The following is a 26356-nucleotide window of genomic DNA, read 5'->3' on the forward strand; positions in this document are numbered from 1 at the left end:
AGAATACATATTCAGGAGAGTGGGCTCTACAGATTTTTTTTATTGGGTTCTGAATTAAAGAGAAGTAACGAGTCTTTATAAATTTGAGTTTTAGTTTTGATTAGCCCTTTGGTGTCTCAAAAGATCTTATAATACAATATGGTGTTACACTGTACTGACAAGAAAACCATTTTACACTTTCCTAATTTTCCAGAATTTTCACTTATCATCTCAATGGCTAACTTAAGGAGTTCAGCAATATGAAATGAAAAAGGCATTGTACTTCATTTTGGAAGGAGGCATATTACTTTGTGCAGTGGAGCTCTCATACGTGGAAAATAAAATTTGCCATTGGAAGACAACAAAGAAAGGCATAATATAATGCCACTTACCTAATGGCAAATATACATCTAAATACTTTTAAAATTAAAGAGTGACTTCTTCAGTGAGTTTTGTTATTCATCCTTTAGTAAAAGAATACCCCCAAACCAAACAACTACAGAGAATGCAATCATTGTGGCAAGCTGCGCTACCAGACCCCATGTGGGTTAACATTTTAATACAAGTCATTTCATGACATTCCACAGCATCTTTCTTAAACCTAGATCACCACAAAAGCTATCTGGCAAGAGTGCTGCTCATACTCAGTCTCTGCTCCTTCTGGCAAGAGTGCTGCTCATATTCAGTCTCTGCTCCTCCACCACTCCCACTGAACAATCTCTGACCTCACTGCTTTTGTAAGCAGATGAGCAGATCAAAGGAAAGGAAATGAGCCAGCCCTGGCTGGAGTGGTGACCACTATCTTCTGACCTACTTTCTGAGGCCTCTGCAGAGCATGCTACCTGGGTTTCAGTTCCTTTTCCCCATTCCCACTCCTGCTCTATCTGATGACTTAAAATCTGGCTTACCACTGGGAAACCAGTCACATAGCTCATGCCAGCTGTTCCCCACCCTTTGGCCCTCAGTAAGCCATGCTCACAACTTTTGCCAGATTTCAGTGGCAGTTGTTTACTTAACTGACTAAAAAATCCATATGTATATATTACAGCGTATTACAACATTATTTAAAAACATCAAGGCGTTGAGGTGATGTAACTAAGCACTGGCTTGAGAGGAGGCTTGTCTTGGTTCAAGTTCTGGCTCTGCCATTTCTAAGTAACTTGGTCAATTTACTTTTTAATTCAGCCTCCCTCTTTATAAACAAGGAATAATAATGGTATCTATCACATGGGGCAGGCTACATGAGTGGAGGCATGAAGTCCACGACTCCTTCCCATGCCCCTAAGGGACTGCAATTTCCTGCAGGGATGCAGTTCCCATAGGGTTGGGTGGGTGAGAAGTCCCTGCCCAGTTCCTGCCTAATGTGCCGTGGCGCTGCCAGCCTGCAGCAGGCCAGTGGACACCTGGCCCTGCCCTGAGAGTCAAACGGCATAACATCAACCCTCCCTGGGGCAGCATGGTCATGCAGTATGTCAGGGACAGGTAGGGAGAAGCCCGAGGGAAATTCAATGGACCTGAGTGGCAGAGAACCTGTCCCACGGAGACAGTGGGAGATGGGACCACACGGGAGCCCAGCTCCAAGGCCCCACACCTGCTCCTTTGTCCCATGAGACTTCACTTAACACAAATTTAAAGATAAGAGTTTCTATCGTGGGTACTTTTGAGGGCCTGGCCCTGTGCAGTCATACTGATTAAAGCCTGCACTTCATGAACATCATGAAGCCAGTTCAGCTATCACCTAGGATTACTGTCAAGATGAAATGAACTAATATATGTACAGATTTAAGAATAATATCCGTTACCTAGGAAGCACAATATAAGTGCTGCTTATTATTTATAGCATTACCATAAATAGAAAAGTATTTTTCAAATATTTGTTCAACAAATATTATTCCGTGCTAGGCACAGTTCTAGGCACTGGCACATTTCCTCGCCAAACAGCTAACATTATTTGCTTACTAACAAGCGTCTAAGAAGATCTCGGGCCTTGACTCTCTGGACTGAACACCAGTGGGTGGGCATACAGTCAAAACGTGTAAAGGTGGCAATTTAGTGGGAACTAGATTCCTGAGTTAAATAGGTTCCTTCATTACCTTCTAGTCCTGCTTTCTATTGCCAGAGACATACAGTTTCCTATCAAAACAAGTGAGATTTTAAACTGTAAAAATCTTTCCTAGCCATTGAAACTATCACAACTCACTATCCGTGCTTTTTACATCAAATATACACTGGATAGGATGGAATCAAGAAGCCTTAAAGGCACACTGTAATACTTGTTAGGGGGTACTTCACAGTCTTTAGTGAGCTCTGCCCCATAGCACTATGATGAAATGTTCTCAGTTCACAATCCAGTACAGTAGCCACTCGCTACATGTAGATTACTGAACCACTTAAAATGTGGCTGTTGTGACTGAGGAACTGAATTTTTAATCGCTAAACATCACATGTGGGTAGTGGCTATTGTACTGGTTGGCAGAGCTCTAAATATCTGGCTTTACAGGACTTTCTAAGTCACACTCTACCAATCATTTAACGTTTCCATTCTTACTCATGTGCTGAAACTATTCTAGATGACAAAGGCTTAAAAGAGTTGATGATAAGAGATCATTGAAGGCTATAAGAACTTTGTGAATCACAAAATTCCTATTTTACAGACTGGAAAATGTGATGACTTGCCTGTATCATACAGCTCGTTGGTTGTAGTGGTCGTCTGGAATTAGAATGGGAAAGACTAGAGATCTCTTCAAGAAAATTAGAGATACTAAGGGAACATTTCATGCAAAGATGAGCACAATAAAGGACAGAAATGGTGTGGACCTAACACAAGCAGAAGATATTAAGAAGAGGTGGCAAGAATACACAGAAGAACTATACAAAAAGATCTTCATGACCCAGATAACCACAATGGTGTGATCACTCACCTAGAGCCAGACATCCTGGAGTGCGCAGTCAAGTGGGCCTTAGAAAGCATCACTACGAACAAAGCTAGTGGAGGTGATGGAATTCCAGTTGAGCTATTTCAAATCCTAAAAGATGATGCTGTGAAAGTGCTGCACTCAATATGCCAGCAAATTTGGAAAACTCAGCAGTGGCCACAGGACTGGAAAAGGTCCGTTTTCATTCCAATCCCAAAGAAAGGCAATGCCTAAGAATGTTCAAACTACTGTACAATTGCACTCATCTCACACACTAGTAAAGTAATGCTTAAAATTCTCCAAGCGAGGCTCCAACAGTACTTGAACCAAGCACTTACAGATGTTCAAGCTGGATTTAGAAAAGGCAGAGGAACCAGAGATCAAATTGCCAATATCTATTGGATCATCGAAAAAACAAGAGAGTTCCAGAAAAACATCTACTTCTGCTTTATAGACTACGCCAAAGCCTTTGACTGTGTGGATCACAACAAACTGTGGAAAATTCTTAAAAGAGATGGGAGTACCACCAGACCACCTGACCTTCCTCATGAGAAATTTGTATGCAGGTCAAGAAGCAACAGTTAGAACTGGACATGGAACAAGAGACTGGTTCCAAATTGGGAAAGGAGTATGTCAAGCCTGTATATTGTCACCATGCTTACTTAACTTATATGTAGAGTACATCATGCAAAATGAGAGGCTGGATGAAGCACAAGCTGGAATCAAGATTGCTGGGTGAAATATCAATAGCCTCAGAAAGGCAGATGACACCACCCTGATGGCAGAAAGTGAAGAAGAACTAAAGAGCCTCTTGATGTAAGTGAAAGAAGAGAGTGAAAAAGTTGGCTTAACTAGGATCATGGCATCCAGTCCCGTCTCTTCAGGGCAAATAAATGGGGAAACAATGGAAACAGTGAGAGACTATTTTTCTGGGCTCCAAAATCACTGCAGATGGTGACTGCAGCCATGAAATTAAAAGATGCTTACTTACTCCTTAGAAGGAAAGCTATGAGCAACGCAGACAGCACATTAAAAAGCAGAGACATTACTTTACCGACAAAGGTCCATCTAGTGAAAGCTATGGTTTTTCCAGTCGTTATATATGGATGTGAGAGTTGGACTATAAAGAAAGCTGAGCACCGAAGAACTGATGCTTTTGAACTGTGGTGATTAAGACTCTTGGGAGTCCCTTGGACTGTAAGGAGATCAAATCATTCAATCCTAAAGGAAATTATTCCTGAAAATTCACTGGAAGGACTGATGCTGAAGCTGAAACTCCAATAGTTCGGCCATGTGATGTGAAGAACGGACTCATTGCAAAAGACCCTGATGCTGGGAAAGATCGAAGGCGGGAGGAGAAGGGGACGACAGAGGATGAGATGGTTAGATGGCATCACCGACTCAATGGACATTAGTTTGAGTACGCTCCGGAGTTGGTGATGGACAGGAAGGCCTGGCGTGCTACAGTCCATGGGGCTGCAAAAAGTCGGACACGACTGAGCGACTGAACTGAACTGAACCGGAACCCTCGCCCTCTAAACTCCACCTGGTGTTCTGACTCCGCGGTGAGTCAGTATGCGCCATCAACAACTAGAGATGTGAGCTGGCATGGAAGTTTGAGATTTAAAGCAGAGAAAAGTACATTTTCATTTCCTAAGTAAGTCCTTTAAAAATAAATAAGGACTAACTAAACTTAAAGCCGTCCAGTTTTTAGTATAAAGGTCACCGATGAGAATAAGAATGCTGTCTGGGGCACACCATAGGAAGTGAAATTGCTCCAATCTCAGGCCACCCACGCCCAGGTATTTATCTTGACTCGGACGCACGGTGTAAAGAAAACCGACGAGTAGTTGCGCGTGTTAACAACCTAACAAGCTGAGTCAGTTAAACAGTCTTGCCAGCCTGGCACCCAAGGCAAAACAACCACCTGTCTGATGGAAAGCTCACGCAGCGTGCCCGGCCGGAGCCTACCTGCGCGCACCACGTCGTCCGCGCCGCTTTCCGCGCCGCTCAGGCTCGCGGCCGCGCGCAGCGCGCTCCCGCAGCTGGCCGACAGGGTGCCTGTGGCTCTCCGCGCCAGGGTCAGGATGGGTGCGGACCAGCCTTCCGTCGCCGCCCGCGACTTCGTCGCCCTCCGCAGTTCGCCTGGGCCCGGCACCTGGCTCCGGTCCACGATTTCAAACTCTTCTCCCGGTTCCGGCCCCGGCTCCTGCTCCGGCCGGCAGCCGTCGTCCCCGTCAGCCATTTTGGCCGTGTCACGTGCCCCCGGCGGCTGACTAGCCGGGCGCGCGGGAGGGCGCTTTTACGTCCTCGCTGCTCGTTTTCGTGTTCGCGCCGGGTTTTCTTCCTCTTTACGGTTCTACTCTCCTTTCTTTCAGTTTAGAAAAGCTCGGGAAGGCGCAAGTCACACGTTCTTATCAGCTGGGGGGACTTGTTTCCGTTGAAGTTCCTCTTGGGTTTTCTCCCTTTTTTGTCGTTCCTCCTATCTGGCTTAAAACAGAGCCCCAAAGGCCGTAGTTTTCTTTGTGAAAGAATTCCCTCTTAAATTTTCATTTCATATTTTGCTTTGCTTAGCCATTATTCTGCGGTAGTTTTCAGAACAAGCCCTAAAAGAGCGGGTAAGGAAATTCTGCAACAGTTAAGGCAGGAAGGCAGGACTTTAAAAAATAAAAAAATAATTAAATAACTGAAAACTGACAACTTGGCAGTGTTCTTTTGAACACACTGTGGTGGAATGGGAATCAGAAGGTCCGGCTGTTTTTGCTCAGTCGCTCAGCCGTGTCTGACTTTTTGCAACCCTATGGACTGCAGGACATCAGGTTTCCCTGTCCTTTACTGGCTCCTGGAGTTTGCTCAAACTTTTTCATTGAGTCACACGATGCCATCTAACCATCTCATCCTCTGTCTCCTCCTCCTCCTGCCTTCAGTCTTTCCCAGCATCAGAGTCTGTTCTCATCAGGTGGCCAAAGTATTGGAGCTTCAGCATCAGTCCTTCTTCCCATGAATGTTCAGGGCTGAGTGCCTTTAGGTCTGACTGGTTTGATAACCTTGCTGTCCAAAAGACTCTTAAAAGTCTTCTCCCAACACCAGGGTTCAAAACCATCAATTCTTCAGCACTCAGCCTTCTTTATGGTCCAACGCTCACATCCATACATGAGTACTGGAAAAACCACAGCTTTGACTATATGGGCCTTTGTGGGCAAAGTGATGGCTCCACTTTTTAATCGCTTTCTGGGTTAGTAGTAGCTCTTCTTTCAAGGAGCAGGCATTTTTTATTTCATGGCTGCAGTCACCATCTGCAGTTGTTTTGGAGCCCAAGAAAATAAAGTCTCACTGTTTCCATTTTTTTCCTCATGTATTTGCCATTAAGTGATAGGACTCGATGCCATGGACTTAGTTTTTTGAATGTTGAGTTTTAAGCCAACATTTTGGATTAAAAAGAGAAAGAGCCAACTCTCCTCTTTCACCCTGGGCAAGAGGCTCTTTATTTTTTAAAAAATTTATTAATTTTTTAATTGAAGGATAATTGCTTTACAGAATTTTGTTGTTGTCAAACCTGAACATGAATCAGCCATAGGTATACATATATCCCCTCCCTGTTGAACCTCCCTCCCATTTCCCTCCCCATCCCACCGCTCTGGGTTGATGTGTGTGTATGTGTGTGTGTTAGCCGCTCAGTTGTGTCTGACTCTTTGTGACCCCATGGACTGTAGCCTGCTGGGCTTCTCTGTCCATGGAATTCTCCAGGCAAGAATACAGGAGTGGATTGCCATTCCCTTCTCCAGAGGAACTTTTCAACCCAGGGATCAAACCCTGGTCGCCTGCATCACAGGCAGAGTCTTTACCATTTGAGCTATAGAGAAGTCCCAGGTTTATACAGAACCCCTGTTTGAGTTTCCTGAGTCATACAGCAAATTCCCCTTGGCTCTCTATTTTACATATGGTAATGTCAGTTTCCATGTTACTCTTTCCGTACATCTCACCTGCTCCTCTCCTCTCCTCATGTCCATAAGTCTATTCTCTATGTCTGTTTCTCCATTGCTTCCCTGTAAATAAATTCTTCAGTATCATTTTTCTAGATTCCATATATATGTTAGAATATGATATTTATCTTTCTCTTTCTGACTTACTTCACTCTGTATAATAGATTCTAGGTTCATCCACCTCATTAGAATGGACTCAAATGCATTCCTCTTTATGGCTGAGTAATATTCCATTGTGTATATGTACCACAACTTTTTCTTTAGTTCCTCTTCACTTTCTGCCAGTAGGGTGGTGTCAGCTGCATATCTGAGGTTATTGATATTTCTCCCATCAATCTTGATTCCAGCTTGAGCTTTGTCCAACCTGGCATTTTTAATGATGTACTCTGCATATAAGTTAAATAAGCAGGGTGACATATACATCCATGACTTTCCCAATTTTGAACCAGTTCATTTTTCCATGTCTGGTTCTAACTGTTGCTTCTTGACCTGCATACAGGTTTCTTAAGAGGCAGGTAAGGTGGTCTGATATTCCCATTTCTTTAAGAATTTCTTACAGTTTGTAGTAATCCACATAGAAAAAAGGCTTTAGCTCCAGCACTCTTGCCTGGAAAATCCCATGGATGGAGAAGCCTGCTAGGCTGAAGTCCATGGGGTCACTAAGAGTTGGACACGACTGAGCGACTTCGCTTTCACTTTTCACTTTCATGCATTGGAGAAGGAAATGGCAACCTACTCCAGTGTTCTTGCCTGGAGAATCCCAGGGACGGGGGAGCCTGGTGGCTGCCGTCTATGGGGTCACACAGAGTCGGACACGACTGAAGTGACTTAGCATAGCATAGCGTAGCATAGCATAGCCAATGAAGTAGATGATTTTCTGGAATTCAGTTGCTTTTCTGATGATCCAACAATTCAGTTCAGTTTAGTTCAGTCACTCAGTCATGTCTGACTCTTTGCAACCCCATGGACTGTAGCATGCCAGGCCTCCCTGTCCATTTCACCACTCCTGGAGTTTACTCAAACTCATGTCCATTGAGTTGGTGATGCCATGCAACCATCTCATCCTCTGTCATCCCCTTCTTCTCCTGCTTTCAATCTTTCCCAGCATCAAGGTCTTTTCAAATGAGTCAGTTCTTCACATCAGGTCGCCAAAGTATTGGAGTTTAAGCTTTAACATCAGTCCCTCCTATTAACATTCAGGACTGATTTCCTTTAGGATGACTGGTTAGATCTCCTTGGAGTCCAAGGGACTCTCATGAGTCTTCTCCAACACCACAGTTCAGAAGCATCAATTCTTCAGTGCTCAGCTTTCTTTATAGTCCCAACGCTCACATCCATACATGACTACTGGAAAAACCATAGCCTTGACTAGATGGACCTTTGTTGGTGAAGTAATGTCTCTGCTTTTTAACATGCTGTCTAGGTTGGTTATAGCTTTCCTTCCAAGGAGTAAGCGTCTTTTAATTTCATGGCTGCAGTCACCATCTGCAGTGGTTTTGGAGCCCCCAAAACAAAGTCTTCCACTGCTTCTCCATCTATTTCCCATGAAGTGATGGGACCGGATGCCATCATCTTTGTTTTCTGAATGTTGAGCTTTAAGCTAACTTTTTCACTGTCCTCTTTCACTTTCATCAAGAGGATCTTTAGTTCCTCTTCACTTTCTTCCATAAGGGTGGTGTCATCTGCATATCTGAGGATATTGGTATTTCTCCTGGCAATCTTGATTCCAGCTTGTGCTTCTTCCAGCCCAGCGTTTCTCATGATGTACTCTGCATAGAAGTTAAATAAGCACAGTAACAATATACAGCCTTGCCGTACTCCATTTCCTATTTGGAACCAGTTTGTTCCATGTCCAGTTCTAACTGATGCTTCCTGACCTGCATACAGATTTCTCAAGAGGCAGGTCAGGTGGTCTGGTATTCCTATCTCTTTCAGAATTTTCCATAGTTTATTGTGATCCCTACAGTCAAAGGCTTTGGCATAGTCAATAAAGCAGAAATAGATGTTTTTTTTTTTTTTTCTGAAACTCTCTTGCTTTTTCAGTGATCCAGAGGATGTTGGCAATTTGATCTCTGGTTCCTCTGCCTTTTCTAAATCCAGCTTGAACATCTGGGAGTTCACAGTTCACGTATTGCTGAAGCCTGGTTTGGAGAATTTTGAGCATTACTTTACTAGCATGTGAGATGAGTGCAATTGTGTGGTAGTTTGAGCATTCTTTGGCATTGCCTTTCTTTGGGATTGGAATGAAACTGACCTTTTCTGGTCCTGTGGTCACTGCTGAGTTTTCCAAATTTGCTAGCATATTGAGTGCAGCACTTTCACAGTATCATCTTTTAGGACTTGATATAGCTCATCTACGAGAAGGCAATGGCAACCCACTCCAATACTCTTGCCTGGAAAATCCCATGGACAGAGGAGCCTGGTAGGCTGCAGTCCGTGGGGTCGAAAAGAGTCAGACAAGACTGAGTGACTTCACTTTCACTTTTCACTTTCATGCATTGGAGAAGGAAATGGCAACCCACTCCAGTGTTCTTGCCTGGAGAATCCCAGGGATGGCAGAGCCTGGTGGGCTGCCATCTATGGGGTCCCACAGAATTGGACATGATTGAAGCGACTTAGCAGCAGCAGCAGCATAGATCAACTCCATCACCTGCGCTAGCTTTGTTCGCAGTGATACTTCCTAAGGCCCACTTGTCCTCACATTCCAGGATGTCTGGCTGTAGATGAGTGATCACAGCACTGTGATTATCTGGGTCATGAAGATCTTTTTTGTACAGTTCTTCTGTGTATTTTTGCCAACTCTTTTAATGTCTTCTGCTTCTGTTAGGTAAATACCATTTCTGTCCTTTATTGAGCCCATCTTTGCATGAAATATTCCCTTGGTATCTCTAATTTTCTTGAAGAGATCTCTAGTTTTTCTTCTATTTCTTTTCTCTATTTCGTATGATCCAGCAGATGACTCTGCCGTTAATTAACTAAATGGTGATAATAATAGAGCCAATCTCGTTATTAAATAAGGAGCACATGGCAGACATGAATAATTGCACTGACTATCTGTTTCTTAGCTATGTGGCTTGGGCAAGACAGGATCTGCTTGTTCGATATTGTAGTCTTCTTCACTTGGTAAAAAGAAATTTGTCTAAATAGAAACTTAAATTTCACTAACATTTAACACGTTGTTTGCTAAATGTTGGCATATAGGCCTCATCAAACTAGGAGAAGTGTTTTGATTCCCAGAACATTTGAATTTCAAATTAAAAATATTTAAGTGACCGATATTTAGAAATCAAAAGAATTTACATAAAGATTTGGATGTTGGCCTTCTTTTGAGACATCAGAAGCTTTTGCAGCTCCATGTATTCTCTGATGGCAGCAAACTGGTGGAGTGCATGATGGCTGCCCTTTTTAAATTTTTAAAATACGTTAAAATTTTAAATGAAGAATAGTTGATTTACAGTGTTGTACTAGTTTCAGATGTATAGCAAAGTGATTTAGCTGTACACATTCTTTTTCAGATTCTTTTCCCATTTAGGTTATTACAAAGTATTGAGTAGCCTTTCCTATGCAACAATAAGTCCTTGTTGATTATCTATTTTATTAATATATATTGTTGTTTTTTGTCTTCCTTGGTGGCTCAGACAGTAAAGCATCTGCCTGCAGTGCAGGAGACCTGGGTTCGATCCCTGGGTTGGGAAGATCCCCTGGAGAAGGCAATGGCAACCCACTCCAGTACTCTTGCCTGGAAAATTTCATGGACTGAGGAGCCTGGTGGGCTACAGACCATGGGGTCACAAAGAGTTGTACACGACTGAGTTGTTTTTAAGTCATTCAGTTGTGTCCAACTCTTTGCAACCCCATGGACTGCAGCATGCCAGGCTTCCCTGTCCTTCACTGTCTCCTGGAGTTTGCTCAAACTCATGTCCATTGAATCTGTGATGCCATTCAACTATCTCATCCTCTGTTGCCCTCTTCTCTTCCTGCCTTCAATCTTTCCCAGCATCAGGGTCTTTTCCAATGAGTTGGCTCTTTGCATCAGGTGGCCAAATTATTGGAGATTCAGCATCAGTCCTTCCAATGAATATTCAGGGTTGATTTCCTTTAGGTTTGACTGGTTTGATCTCCTTGCTGTCCAAAGGACTCTCAAGAGTCTTCTCCAAGTACGGCCCCCACGAGCTCCCGAGCGGTCGTGGGCTCACACCCGGCTTCTCTTCAGCCTTAACCTGTGCGCCGCCATCGCCGTCATGCTAGGCGCCGCTGTCCGCCGCTGCTCTGTAGCTGCAGCCGCAGTCGCCCGGGCCAGCCCTCGAGGCCTCCTGCACCCCACTCCGGCCCCCGGCCAAGCCGCCGCTGTCCAGTCACTTCGCTGCTACTCCCATGGGTCACATGAGACAGACGAGGAGTTTGATGCTCGCTGGGTGACATACTTCAATAGGCCAGATATTGATGCTTGGGAGTTGCGTAAAGGGATGAACACACTTGTTGGCTATGACCTGGTTCCAGAGCCCAAAATCATTGATGCTGCTTTGCGGGCATGCAGATGTTTAAATGATTTTGCTAGTGCAGTTCGCATCCTAGAAGTTGTTAAGGACAAAGCAGGACCTCATAAGGAAATCTACCCCTATGTCATCCAGGAACTTAGACCAACTTTGAATGAACTGGGAATCTCCACTCCAGAGGAACTGGGCCTTGACAAAGTGTAAACCCCATGGATGGACTTCCCAAGGACTTATTGATAATGCTACTTGATTATAAAGTCACCTGGAAATACTGATGATAACATATTACCTTATTCAAACAAGTTTTCCTTTGTTGAGTACCAAACTGTGTAATGTAACTTGGACTTTAATAAAAGGGAAATGAGTTTGAACTGAAAAAAAAAAAAAAAGAGTCTTCTCCAGCACCACAGTTTGAAAGCACCAATTCTTCAGTGCTCAGTCTTCTTTATGGTCCAACTCTCACATCCATACATGACAACTGGAAAAACCATAGCTTTGAGTGTTCAGACCTTTGTCAAATACTTGATATATATAGTAGAATGTATGTGTTAATCCAAACCTCCCAATTTATTCCCCACCTCTTCCCCTTTGGTTACCATACATTTGTTTTCTACGTCTGTGAGTCTGTTTTGTAAACAAGTTCATTTGTATGATTTTTTTAGATTTCACATATAAGTGATATCATATGATACTTGTCTTTGATTTAATTCAGTTGGTATGCTAATCTCTAGGTCCATCCATGTTGCTTGCAAATGGCATAATTTCATTTTTATGACTGGGTAATATTCCATTGATATATATACCACATCTTCTTTATCCACTCATCTGTTGATGGACATTTGGGTTGGTTCCATGTCTTGGCTTAGTGTTATAATGAACACTGGCGTCCATGTATCTTTTTGAAGTATGGTTTCCTCTGGATATATACCCAGAAGTGGGATTGCTAGATCATAATGGTAGCTCTAAATTTTTAGTTTTTTAAGGAACCTCCATACTATTCTTCATAGTGGCTGTACCAATATACATCCCACCAACAGTGTAGGAAGGAGCTCTTTTTTCTCCACACTCTTTCCAACATTTATTGTTTGAAGATGGCTGCCCTTTTAAAGTCCAAGTTCTCCTGTTATCTTCGTCTAGCCCCTTTAATTAGTTTTTGTGACTTGACTGGTTCCTGACGGCCAGTTGTTTTCTGGAGAGATGGGTAGGGAGTGACTAAGTAATTTGTGGGCGTGCTATTTGAGTTGTCACAATGATTGAGGGGATGCTACTAGCCTTTACTGGAATAGAGTGGACAGATGTGTTAAGTAGTCTGGAAAAACAAACTGTTGTCTGGGATCCTTTGTGACTTTCCAATGCCATTGGACAATCATATCGATGAAAAGTTTGTTTATAATGATTAGAGACTGGAACCAAATTCCATTTTGCATAAAAACATAAACTTTTGGGGGAAGAATAATTTTAATATTCTATCAGGCTAGGTTATGCTACAGTCCCACCACTTCATGGGAAATAGATGGGGAAACAGTGTCAGACTTTATTTCTCTGGGCTCCAAAATCACTACAGATGGTGACTGCAGCCATGAAATTAAAAGACGCTTACTCCTTGGAAGGAAAGTTATGACCAACCTAGATAGCATATTCAAAAGCAGAGACATTACTTTGCCAACAAAGGTTTGTCTAGTCAAGGCTATGGTTTTTCCTGTGGTCATGTATGGATGTGAGAGTTGGACTGTGAAGAAGGCTGAGCGCCAAAGAATTGATGCTTTTGAACTATGGTGTTGGAGAAGACTCTTGAGAGTCCCTTGGACTGCAAGGAGATCCAACCAGTCCATTCTGAGGGAGATCAGCCCTGGGATTTCTTTGGAAGGAATGATGCTAAAGCTGAAACTCCAGTACTTTGGCCACCTCATGCAAAGAGTTGACTCATTGGAAAAGACTCTGATGCTGGGAGGGATTGGGGGCAGGAGGAGAAGGGGACGACACAGGATGAGATGGCTGGATGGCATCACCGACTCGATGGACGTGAGTCTGAGTGAACTCCGGGAGTTGGTGATGGACAGGGAGGCCTGGTGTGCTGCAATTCATGGGGTTGCAAAGAGTCGGACACGACTGAGCAACTGATCTGATCTGAACAAAAATAACCCTCAAATCTTTATGGTTTAACATAACAGATGTTTTTTCTCTTTGTGCTTTGTTCAGGGATCAGGCCGTTGGAGGCTCCACTAGTTGGAGCACAGTTTTGCTCCAAGTACTCAATTTTAAGTATCCTAGCTGTTCAGTGACAAACTTTGTTTATACACATTTCATTGGCCACAGCAAGTCACATGTCATCTCCAACTTCCTACTAGAATCTGGGAAAAGGAAAATGGAATATTGATGGACAGTATAATGACTGCCATAAATGTACTCTAAATTTCCCCAGAATGTGACTAACGTGATTTGTTTAGAACCCAAGAGTTATTAAACCATCAACTACAAATTGGCATTTGCCTGTCAACTAAAAATTGGCACTTGTGAAGAGCATTGCCATCGACTGAACAAGGGCATTTGCCATTGGGAAGATCCCCTGGAGAAAGAAATGCGAACCCACTCCAGTAGTCTTTCCTAGAGAATTCCATGGGCAGAGGAGCCTGATGGATTACAGTCCTTCATGGTGGCTCATGCTCAGTTGTGTCTGACTCTTTGCGACCCCATGGACTGTAGCCCTCAAGGCTCCTCTGTCCAGGGGATTTACATGGCAAGAATACTGGAATGGGTTGCCATTCCCTTCTCCAGGGGATCTTCCTGACCCAAGGATTGAACTCAGGTCACCTGCATTTCAAGCAGATTCTTTACCACCGAGTAGGGTTGTAAAGAGTCAGACACGACTGAGTGATTAGTACTTTCTCTCTCTTTTCACTTTCTGCCAACATTGAACCCTGCACTGCTGTGGCTCTTGACCTCCAACACCCCTTGTTGAGTTCAGGGTGGAGTGAGACCTCTGTGCTCCAGGGAATCTGGTGGGACATATCTTTAGATAGTTAGATTTTTTTCAGGAACTGATATCATGATCCCAATCTTCAGTTCAGTTGCTCAGTCATATCCCACTCTTTGGAATTCCATAGATTGCAGCATGCCAGGCTTCCCTGTTCATCACCAACTCCCGGAGCTTGCTCAAACTCATGCCCATTGAGTCAGTGATGCCTTCCAAACATCTCATCCTCTGTCATTCTCTTCTCCTCCTGCCTTCAATTTTTCTCAGCATCAGGCTCTTTTCAAATGAGTCAGCTCTTCGCATCAGGTGGCCAAAGTATTGGAGCTTCAGCTTCAGCTTCAGTTCTTCCAAAGAATATTCAGGACTGATTTCCTTTAGGATTGATTGGTTTGATCTCCTTGCAGTCCAAGGGACTCTCAAGAGTCTTCTCCAACACCACAGTTCAAAAGCATCAATTCTTCAGCACTCAGCTTTCTTTATGGTCCAACTCTCACATCCATACATGACTACTGGAAAAACCATAGCTTTGACTAGACAGACCTCTGTTGGCAAAGTAATGTCTCTGCTTTTTAATATGCTGTCTAGGTTGGTCATAGCTTTTCTTCTAAGTAGCAAGTGTCTTTTAATTTAATGACTGCAATCACCATCTGCAGTGATTTTGGAGCCCAGGAAAACAAAGTCTCTCACTGTTTCCATTACTTCCCCATCTATTTGCCATAAAGTGATGGGACCAGATGCCATGATCTTAGTTTTTTGAATGTTGAGTTTTAAGCCAGCTTTTCACTGTCCTCTTTCACCTTCATCAAGAGGCTCTCTAGTTCTTCTTCACTCTCTGTCGTAAAGGTGGTGTCATCTGCATATCTGAGGTTATTGATATTTCTCCTGGCAATCTAGATTCCAGCTTGTGCATTATCCAGCCTGACATTTTGCAAGATGTACTCTACATATAAGTTAACTAAGCAGTGTGACAGTGTACAGCCTTGATGTACTCCTTTCCCAATTTGGAATCAGTTCATTGTCCATGTTCAATTCTAACTGTTGCTTCTTGACCTGCATACAGGTTTCACAGGAGTTGGGTAAGCTGGTCTGGTATTCCCATATATTTATGAATTTCCACAGTTTGTTTTGATCCACACAGTCAAAGGCTTTGGGGTAGTCAATGAAGCAAAAGTGGATGTTTCTCTGGAACTCTTGTTTTTTTCTATGATCCAACAGATGTTGGCAATTTGATCTCTGGTTCCTCTGCCTTTTCTAAATCCACCTTGAACGTCTGGAAGTGCTTGGTTCATGTACTTTTGAAGCCTTGCTTGGAGAATTTTGAACATTACTAGCGTGTGAGATTGAGTGCAATTGTGCAGTAGTTTGAACATTCTTTGGCATTGCCTTTCTTAGGGATTGGAATGAAAACGGACCTTTTCCAGTCCTGTGGCCATTGCTGAGTTTTCCAGATTTTCTGGCATATTAAGTGCAGCAATTTCACAGCATCATCTTTTAGGATTTGAAATAACTCAACTGGAATTCCATCACCTCCACTAGCTTTGTTCGTAGTGATGCTTCCTAAGGCCCACTTGACTTCACACTCCAGGATGTTTGGCTCTAGGTGAATGATCACACCATCGTGGTTATCTGGGTTATTAAGATCTTTTTTTGTATATTTCTTTTGCGTATTCTTGCCACCTCTTCTTAATATCTTCTGCTTTTGTTAGGTCCATACGATTTCTGTCCTTTATTGTGCTCATCTTTGCATGAAATATTCCCTTGGTGTCTCTTATTATCTTGAAGAGATTTCTAGTCTTTCCCATTCTATTGTTTTCCTCTATTTCTTTGCATTGATCACTTAGGAAGGCTTTCTTATTTCTCCTTGGTATTCTTTGGAACTCTGCATTCAGATGGATATATCTTTCCTTTTCTCCTTTGCCTTTCACTTCTCTTCTTTTCTCAGCTATTTGCAAAGACTTCTCTGACAACCATTTTGCCTTTTTTCATTTCTTTTTCTTGGGAGTGGTTTTGATCACCACCTCCTGTACAGTGTCACGAAACTCCATCCATAGTTCTTCATGCACTCTTTCTATCAGATCTAATTCCTTGATCCTGTTTGTCACTTCCACTGTATAATTGCAAGGGATTTGATTTAGGTCGCACCTGAATGGTCTAGTGGTTTTCCCTACTTTCTTCAATTTAAGTCTGATATTGGCAATAAGGAGTTCATGATCTGAGCCACAGTTAGCTTCCAGTCTTGTTTTTGCTGACTGTATAAAGCTTCTCCATCTTAGGCTGCAAATAATATAATCAGTCTGATTTCGTTTTTGACCCCCTGGTGATGTCCATATGTAGAGTTGTCTCTTGTGTTGTTGGAAGAGGGTGTTTGCTATGACCAATGAGTTCTCTTGGCAAAACTCTGTTAGCCTTTGCCCTGCGTCATTTTGTACTCAAAGGCCAATTTTACTCCAGGTATCTCTTGACTTTCTACTTTTGCATTCCAGTCCCCTATGATGAAAAGGACATCTTTTTTGGTGTTAGTTCTAGAAAGTCTTGTAGGTCTTCATAGAACCATTCAACTTCAGTTTCTTCGGCATTAGTAGTTGGGGAATCAACTTGGATTACTGTGATATTGCATGGTCATTTTTGAGATTGCAATTCAGACTTTTTTGTTGACTATGAGGGCCACTCCATTTCTTCTGTGGCTTCCCTGATAGCTCAGTTGGTAAATAATCCACCTGCAATGCAGTAGACCCCAGTTTGATTCCTGGGTTGGGAAGATCTGCTGGAGAAGGGATAGGCTACCCACTCCAGTATTCTTGGGCTTCCCTTGTGGCTCAGCTGGTAACGAATCTGCCTTCAATGCGGAAGACCTGGGTTCGATCCCTCGGTTGGGAAGATTCCCTGGAGAAGGGAAAGGCTACCCACTCCAGTATTCTGGCCTAGAGATTTCTATGGATTGTATAGTCCATGGGATCTCAAAGAGTCGAACACGACTGAGTGACTTTCACTTTCCATTTCTTCTAAGGGATTCTTGCCCACAGTAATAGATATAAAGGTCATCTGAATTAAATTCACCCATTCTGGTCTATTTTAGTTCACTGATTTCTAAAATGTCGATGTTCACTCTTGCCATCTCCTGTTTGACCACTTCCAATTTATCTTGATTCATTGACCTAATATTCCAGGTTGCTATGCAGTGTTGTTCTTTGCAGCATCAGACTTTACTTCCATCACCAGTTACATCCACAGCCGGGCATTGTTTTCACTTTGGCTCAGCCTCTTTATTCGTTCTGGAGCTATTTCTTTGCTCTCCTCCGGAAGCATATTGGGCATCTACTGACCTGGGAATTTCATCTTTCAGTGTCATATCTTTTTGCTTTTTCATACTGCTCATGGGGCTGTCAGGGCAAGAATAATGAAGTGGTTTGCTGTTCCCTTCTGCAGTGGACCACATTTTGTCAGAACTCTCCACCATCCTGGGTGGCCCTACACAGCATGGCTCATAGTTTCATTGAGTTAGACGAGGCTGTGATCTAAGTGGTCAGTTTGGTTAGTTTTCTGTATTTGTGGTTTCCATTCTGTCTTCCCTCTGATGGATGAAGATGGGAGGTTTGTGGAAGCTTCGTGATGGGAGGCACTGGCTGTGGGGGAATCTGAGTCTTGCTTTCATGGGTGGGGCCAGGCACAGTAAATCTTTAATCCAACTTTCTGTTGATGGGTGGGGCTGTGTCCCCTCCCTGTAGTTTGGCTTGAGGTGACCTCCTTTGAAATATATGAAATACATACTGTAGGTTTATTTCTCTTTCATATTGTGCTTATGACATTGTATTAAATTTTTTGTAATTTTGAGTGTTTGTAGGTTTATTCTATATGTTTCATTTCAGAATAGCAAGTGGAACATTATAAAATATGTGTTTTTGATAGGTGGGCAATTGAGTTTGCATGTATTTATCTTAATGGTCCTAGCAAAATGAAAGTGAAAGTCATCCAGTCGTGTCCGACTCTTTGCGACCCCATTCCATATAGTCCATGGAATTCTCGAGGCCAGAATACTGAAGTGGGTAGTCTTTCCCTTCTCCAGGTGATCTTCATAACCCAGGGATCAAACCCATGTCTCCCACATTGCAGTTGGATTCTTTACCAGCTGAACCACAAGGGAAGCCCCAAAAGAAACATGGCAGTTCCAGGTTCTTTCAATTTTTTACTGTATATGAGATCAACTTTGGAGAAAACTTGCTAAGGGGGTTTTGGTGAAGAGGATATGTCTGACTATTTTAGGTACAAATAGTGAAATTTAGATGATACTCTAATGTACTTGTTATGTTTTTTCTATAATTTTCTATGTGCTAGAAATATTCAATAATGATTAAAAAGTTCCTACCCCAAAGCAGTAAAGCAGAAGTAGATGTTTTACTGGAATTTTCTTGCTTTTTATATGATCCAATGAATGTTGGCAATTTGGTCTCTGGTTCCTCTCCCTTTTCTAAATCCAGCTTGAATATCTGGAAGTTCTCAGTTCATGTACTGCTGAAGCCTGGCTTGAAGAAATTTGAGCATTACTTTGCAAGTGTGTGAGATGAGTGCAGTTGTGTGGTAGTTTGAGCATTCTTTGGCATTGCCTTTCTTTGGGATTGGAATGAAAACTGAACTTTTCCAGTCCTGTGGCCACTGCTGAGTTTTCCAGATTTGCTGGCATGTTGAGTGCAGCACTTTCACAGCATCATCTTTTAGGATTTGAAATAGCTCAACTGGAATTCCATCACCTCTACTAGCTTTGTTCGTAGTAATGCTTCCTAAGGCCCACTTGACTTTGCACTCCAGGATATCTGGCTTTAGGTGAGTGATCACACCATGGTGGTTATCTTTTTTTTATAAGATCTTTTTTTCTATAGTTTTTCTGTGTATTCTTGCCACCTCTTCTTAATATCTTCTGCTTCTACTTCTGCTTTATTGACTATGCCAAAGCCTTTACTGTGTGGATCACAACAAACTGTGGAAAATTCTTAAAGAGATGGGAATGCCAGACCACCTTACCTGCCTCTTGAGAAATCTGTATGCAGGTCAGGAAGCAACAGTTAGAACCGTACAACAGACTGGTTCCAAATTGGGAAAGGAGTACATCCTGCTTATTTAACTTATGTGCAGAGTACATCATGCAAAATGCCAGGCTGGATGAAGCACAAGTTGGAATCAAGATTGCCAGGAGAAATATCAATAACCTCAGATATGCAGATGACACCACCTTTATGGCAGAAAGTGAAGAAGAACTGAAGAGCCTCTTGATGAAAGTGAAAGAGGAGAGTGAAAAAGTTGACTTAAAACTCAACATTCAGAAAACTAAGATATGACATCTGGTTCCATCATGTCATGGCAAATAGTTGGGGAAATAATGGAAACAGTGAGAGACTTTGTTTTCTTGGGCTCCAAAATCACTGAAGATGGTGAGTGCAGCCATGAAATTAAAAGGCACTTGCTCCTTGGAAGAAAAGCTATGACCAACCTAGGCAGCGTATTAAAAAGCAGAGACATTACTTGGCTGACAGAGGTCTGTCCAGTCAAAGCTATGGTTTTTCCAGTAGTCGTGTATGGATTTGGGAGTTGGACCATGAAGAAAGCTGAGTGCTAAAGAATTGATGCTTTTGAACTGTGGTGTTGGAGAAGATTCTTGAGAGTCCCTTGGACTGCAAGGAGATCAAACCAGTCAATCCTAAAGGAAATCAGTCCTGAATATTCATTGGAAGGACTGATGCTGAAGCTCCAATGCTTTGGCCACCTAAGGGGAAGAACTGACTCATTGGAAAAGATCCTGATGTGGGAAAGATTGAAGGCAGGAAGAGAAGGGGACAACAGAGAATGAGATGATCAGATGAAATCACCAACACAATGGACATGAGTTTGAACAATCTCCAGGACTTGGAGATGAACAGGGAAGCCTGGTGTGCTGCAGTCCATGGGGTTACAGAGTCGGACACAACTGAGTAACTAAACACAAAGCATGTACATGTTCATATACACGTGCATACTACATCTTCTTTATTCATTCGTCTGTTGATGGACACTTAAGTTGTTTCCGTGACTTGGTTCATGTGTCTTTTCAAATTAGAATTTTTGTCTGTTCTGACTATATGCCCAGAAATGCACCCCAGCATTTTTAACAAATGCCTTTTTGTGTGGTTAGGCCTAGAACTTTTTCTCCCTTCTCATGGCTTATCCTCGTGGCTTGGGTTACATGCATCTGCTCCCTCTTCCTGAGTCTGATTCCATCCTGTGCCCATTGCAGTCACTCTCACTTAAAAAAATCCTTTGGAGGATTCTCATCACATTTCTTAGACTCTGTCTCTCATATCAGGCCCTGCATTTCTATGCCCAGTGCCCCTGCCTGAGTGGATTCTTGCCTGGTTTGTAGTCACTCACCAGGACATTTCCCTGTGCCTTGGGGCTTTACTTCCTGTATCTGTTCCAGCTCAGCCAAGGACTTCCAAGACCCAGGGCTGATCCTTTCCTTCTTGTTTTCAAACCTCCCTTTGCTTCCCTGTGGCAAGAGGCTTTGTCTTGTCTACATGCTGCAGTTTGCAGATTGCTTATTTTCTCCTTGGTGTGGACTAGATATCGAGTTATGCAGCATCCCGTGGTGGTTGGGTGACTTGGCTGAGTCCAAAGTGAGAGCCAAAGAGATGGATCCTTGTGGCTTCAGTAGGATTGCAATTGGCCTATCAGTAGACGGTGCTTTACTAATTGTGTCTCATGTGTGTATAATTTGTGCACTTTGATTGTCATTTTATAATCTAAGCGAGCTTCACTATCTGGATATAATTGGTACCCTGTGCCAAGAACGGCCAATTAAGGTCAAATCATTTTTCTGAATAACACAATATGCCATTGGCTGTGGTCTTCTGCCAAAAGTGTTTACCTAAAGCAAAATATGCTTTTTGAGCAGCACTGTCTGATAGAACCCTTAGCTGTAAATGTTCTGTATGGTGGCCTGTGACTGTACAGGAGTCACAGGCAGCTGCTGAGCACTTGCAATGAAGATCATGTGACTGGGTTATAGGAAATGCAGGGGAGAAAGGAAGAAGAGAAACAGCACCTGTAGCAAACAGTGAGACATTCCTACAATGGGCAGCATCTGCCATGACCTGGTAGAACAGGCAACCCTGATGAGACTGGAACTACCTTCTGAAAGACTTCTTTCTAGAAAGTCAAGAAAGTAATTGGTGTGAACGTGGCAAGATCTTGACAGTTTTGCAATCTAGGTAATGAGTGTAAGAGAATTATTATTCTACTTTTTTGAATGTCTGAATTTTCATAATAAAAAGTAAAAAGATATATAAAAAAGTGAATACATATGAAATGGGAACCAATGTGTCATAAAGACTGAAAAATCCTAGGGAATTCCTTGACAGTCCAGTGGTTAGGACTCTGCACTTTCACTGCTGTGGACCTGGGTTCAATCCCTGTTTGGGGATCTAAGATCCCGAAAGCTACACAGCGTGACAGAAAACAAGAAGACTGAAAAACCCTCAAAAAAGTCTTGACTGAGATGAACATAGATGCAAAAATCCTCAACAAAATTTTAGCAAACAGAATTCAGCAACACATCAAAAATCTCATACACCATGATCAAGTTGGGTTTATTTTAGGAATGCAAGGGTTCTTCAATATACACAAATCCATGTGATATACCATATTAACAAGTTGAAAGATAAAAACCACATGATAATCTCAATGCTGCTGCTGCTGCTGCTAAGTCACTTTAGTCGTGTCCGACTCTGTGCGACCCCATAGATGGCAGCCCACCAGGCTGTCCTGTCCCTGGGATTATCCAGGGAAGAACACTGGAGTGGGTTGCCATTTCCTTCTCCAATGCATGAAAGCAAAAAGTGAAATCTCAATAGATGCAGAAAAAGCCTTTGACAAAGTTCAACACCCATTTATGATTAGAACTCTTCAAAAAATGGGCATAGAAGGAACCTACCTCAACACAGTAAGGGCCGTATATGCTAAGCCTACAGCAAACATTATTATTAACGGTGAAAACCTGAAAGCATTCCCCATAAGATCAGGAATCAAGACAAGGCTGTCCACTTTCATCACTATTATTCAACATAGTTCCAGAAGTCCTAGCTACAGCAATCAGAGAAGAAAAAGAAATAAAAGGAATCCATATCAGAAAAGAAGAAGTAAAGCTCTCACTGTTTGTACATGACATGATACTGTACATAGAGAACCCTAAAGATAGTATCAGAAAATTACTAGAGCTAATCAGTGAATTTAGCAAAGTTGCAGGATACAAAATCAATACACAGAAATCACTTGCATTTCTATATACTAACAATGAAAAATCAGAAAGAGCAATTAAGGAATCAATCCCATTCACCATTGCAACAAAAAGAATTAAGTATCTAGGAATAAACTTACCTAAGGAGACAAAAGAACTGTACACAGAAAATTATGACACCAATGAAAGAAATAAAAGATGACATAAACAGATGGAGAGATATTCCATGTTCCTGGGTAGGAAGAATCAGTATTGTGAAAATGACTACACTACGAAATGCAATCTACAGAGTCAATGTGATCCCTATCAAGTTAGCAATGGCATCTTTCACAGAACTAGAACAAAAAATTTCAGAATCATATGGAAACACAAAAGACCCTGAATAGCCAAAGCAGTCTTGAGAAAGAAGAATGGAGCTAGAGGAATCAACCTTCCTGACTTCAGATTATACTACAAAGCTACAGTCATCAAGACAGTATGGTACTGCCACAAAAACCAAAATATAGACCAATGGAATAAGATAGAAAGCCCAGAAATAAACCCATGCACCTATAGGTACCTTATTTTTGACAAAGGAGGCAAGAATATACAATGGGGCAAAGACAGCCTCTTCAATAAATGGTGCTGGGAAAACTGGACAGCTGCATGTACAAGAATGAAATTAGAACAGTTCCTAACACCATACACAAAGATAAAATCAGAATGGATTCAAAACCTAAATATAAGACCAAAAACTAGAAAACTCTTAGAGGAAAACATAGAACACTTGATGACATAAATGAAAGCAAGATCCTCTATGACCCACGTCCTAGGAAATAAAAACAAAAGTAAACAAGTGGGCCCTGGTTAAACTTAAAAGCATTTGCTCAGCAAAGGAAACTATAAGCAAGGTGAGAAGACAACCCTTGGAAAGGGAGAAAATAATAGCAAATGAAACAACTGACAAAGGATTAATTTCCAAAATATACAAGCAGCTCATACAACTCAATACCAGGAAAACAAACAACTCAATCAAAAAGTGGGGGAAAAAACCTAAACAGACATTTCTCCAAAGGAGACATATAGATGGCTAACAAACATGAAAAGATGCTCAAATCGCTTATTATTAGAGAAATGCAAATCAAAACCACAATGAGATATCATCTCACACCAGTCAGAATGAACCTCATCAAAAATTCTAAAAACAATAAATGCTGGAAAGAATGTGGAGAAAAGGGAAGGCTCTTGCACTTTTGATGGGAATGTAAATTGATACAGCCACTATGGAAGAGGGTATGGAGATTCCTTAAAGAACTAGGAATAAGACCACCACATGACCCAGCAATCCCACTTCTAGGCATATACCCTGAGGAAACCAGGGTTGAAAAAGACACATGTATTCCATGGTTCACTGCAGCACTATTTTCAATAGCTAGAACATGGAAGCAAGCTAGATGCCCATCGACAGATGAATGGATAAGGAAGTTGTGGTATACATACCCAATGGAATATTACTCAGCCATAAAAATGAACACATTTGAGTTAGTTCTGATGAGGTGGATGAACCTAGAACCTATTATACAGAGTGAAGTGAGTCAGAAAGAGAAAGATAAAAATCATATTCTAACGCGCATATATGGAATCTAGAAAAATGGTACTGAGGAATTTATTTACAAGGCAATAATGGAGAAACAGACATAGAGAATAGACTTACAACATGGGGAGAGGGGAGGAGAGGGTGAGATGTATGGAAAGAGTAACATGGAAACTTACATTGCCATAAGTAAAATAGATAGCCAACAGGAATGTGCTGTATGGCTCAGGAAACTCAAGCAGGGGCTGTGTATCAACCTAGAGGGGTGGGATGGGAGGGAAGTGGAAGGGAGTTTTAAAAGGGAGGGGATATATGTATACCTATGGTTGATTCATGTTGAGGTATGACAGAAAACAACAAAAATTTTGTAAAGCAATTATCCTTCAATTAAAAAAAAGAAAAAAAAGTCTTAACTGAGATTTTATTTTGATAATAAAAACAAAAATAAGTTTCTTTTATCTTATACTTAACAGAATTTAAAATGTTCGCAACCATGTACTAGTTTGTATAATGAGTAAAGAATGAATAAGTGCTAATTTTCTTTGTACAATTTTTCTGAAGATAATCACATTATATAGCATTATTTATTTCACATCTGATTCACAATGGAGTCAGGAAGAGGGTCCAAAAATATTTAGGCTTCATATTTTTTCTCAAGGCCCCTTTAATCCTGCGGCAGATTAAACCACACCCTTTTCTGGCTACCTTTTCATTTTACTTGTATCTCTTTGCATGTACATACAATTCAAGCTAGTTGGCCCAAAGTGGTAAAGTAATTGTCCCGTTTATCATGTTATTCATCCTTCTGGATATTTTGGTGGGATATCTCATAGGAAAAAACAAGCCGTTTTGCCCATCTAAGCTCACTCTTCTCTTTTCATATGTTTTAAATTTACTATTTTCCCCCAACTATTCTATTTTGAAGCTCCTATTGGATCAGCAGCATTAGTTTTCTTTTCTGCTGATCTTATATGTCTGTGGCTTTGTGTGGGATTGGCTGGGACTTTAGTATCACTTTTGTTTACTCCGTGAAATCTTGCATTGTGTGCAGATTTATAGCTTCACTGTACAATTGATTTGCATTGTAGACATCTGACAACCAGCCAGAGACTGGCTAGCCTTTGGCTCAGTACCTGAGGTATAGTACTTTGGGGTCCAGCAGGAAGTGAGCTTGGAGCAGGGATGGATTTTATAAGTGGTAATACTAATATACTCATTAGTAAATATTTTAACATTTTAAAGACTTCGGCTTCTCTGAACGGCCTTGTAACTACAGGGATTTGGGTAAAATACTCTACAATGATAAGTTGAATCGTAGAACTTGTGGTGGTTCGTTGTAACTGAACGAGATGTAAGTACTGTTGCTGAGATGGCATCAAAGTGTGAAAGTTTAAAGGGTAACCAACTGAAAGGAAAACTTGTCTTCCTACTCACAGTACTTCTGACACTAACTGTCTGGAGTTAATGTGGACCCCACAGGGTGAGAGCTCAGTCCCACAAGACTGTCCCCTCCTAAGACTCTGATGCTGGGAGGGATTGGGGGCAGGAGGAGAAGGGAATGACAGAGGATGAGATGGCTGGATGGCATCACTGACTCGATGGACGTGAGTCTGAGTGAACTCCAGGAGTTGGTGATGGACAGGGAGGCCTGGCGTGCTGCGACTCATGGGGTCGCAAAGAGTCGGACACGACTGAGCGACTGAACTGAACTGAACTGATGGCTAATTCATGTTGATGCTTGACAGAAAACAAGAAAATTCTGTAAAGCAATTATCCTTCTATTAAAAAAAGATAAAAAAAAGACTGTCTCCTCAATTCAGAGGCCAATCTAGGCCTCCAGTGAAACTGAGTCCCCCTAAAACTGAGTTCCTTTACCGAGTTTATGATTAATCTATTTAAAACTTTATTCCCTTTCTTGTCCGCTCTGACCTCAGTCCTATGCTAACTGAACCCTAGTCAACCAGAGTCGGATGACTAAAATTGCTCTTGTCAATAACATTATTGAAGTACTCAAATTGCTATTGTAGACATCATCATTAATGTAAAAACTCAGGTTGTTTCTCTAGGGCAATATGAGCTCACAGACTCCTGAGCCATGGACCACACATGGCTAGAGAATCTTAAACTGGAGATATCCTGACCTCTGCAATTATGACCAAGAATTGTCACAAGATAA

At 41.9% G+C, this 26356-nt stretch overlaps 1 protein-coding gene and 1 pseudogene across 11 annotated transcripts in view; one reads left to right on the forward strand and one right to left on the reverse strand.

Moving 5' to 3' along the window:
• The window catches only part of RUFY1 (RUN and FYVE domain containing 1), a 65690-nt gene extending 60542 nt beyond the window's left edge, over positions 1 to 5148 (reverse strand). For all 10 annotated transcript variants that reach the window (XM_086407897.1, XM_086407896.1, XM_086407887.1 and 7 more), the window contains exon 1: positions 4866 to 5148. Coding sequence is in view for 3 of the 10 variants with exons in the window: in XM_086407887.1 (XP_086264013.1) it covers positions 4866 to 5139 (274 nt within the window). In the remaining 7 variants the exon portion in view is untranslated. The remainder of the gene's footprint in view (positions 1 to 4865) is intronic.
• Positions 5149 to 11071: 5923 nt separating this feature from the next.
• Positions 11072 to 11656, forward strand: LOC147367989 (cytochrome c oxidase subunit 5A, mitochondrial pseudogene; annotated as a pseudogene). Its single transcript, XR_015166378.1, has one exon. The product of XR_015166378.1 is annotated as a cytochrome c oxidase subunit 5A, mitochondrial pseudogene (transcript).
• Positions 11657 to 26356: the final 14700 nt, after the last annotated feature.

The sequence above is a fragment of the Bos grunniens genome, chromosome 7 (genome assembly GCF_055505025.1).
Source record: "Bos grunniens cultivar Pamir isolate PY7600 chromosome 7, Bosgru_T2T1.0, whole genome shotgun sequence".
Taxonomy (NCBI): Eukaryota; Metazoa; Chordata; class Mammalia; order Artiodactyla; family Bovidae; genus Bos; species Bos grunniens.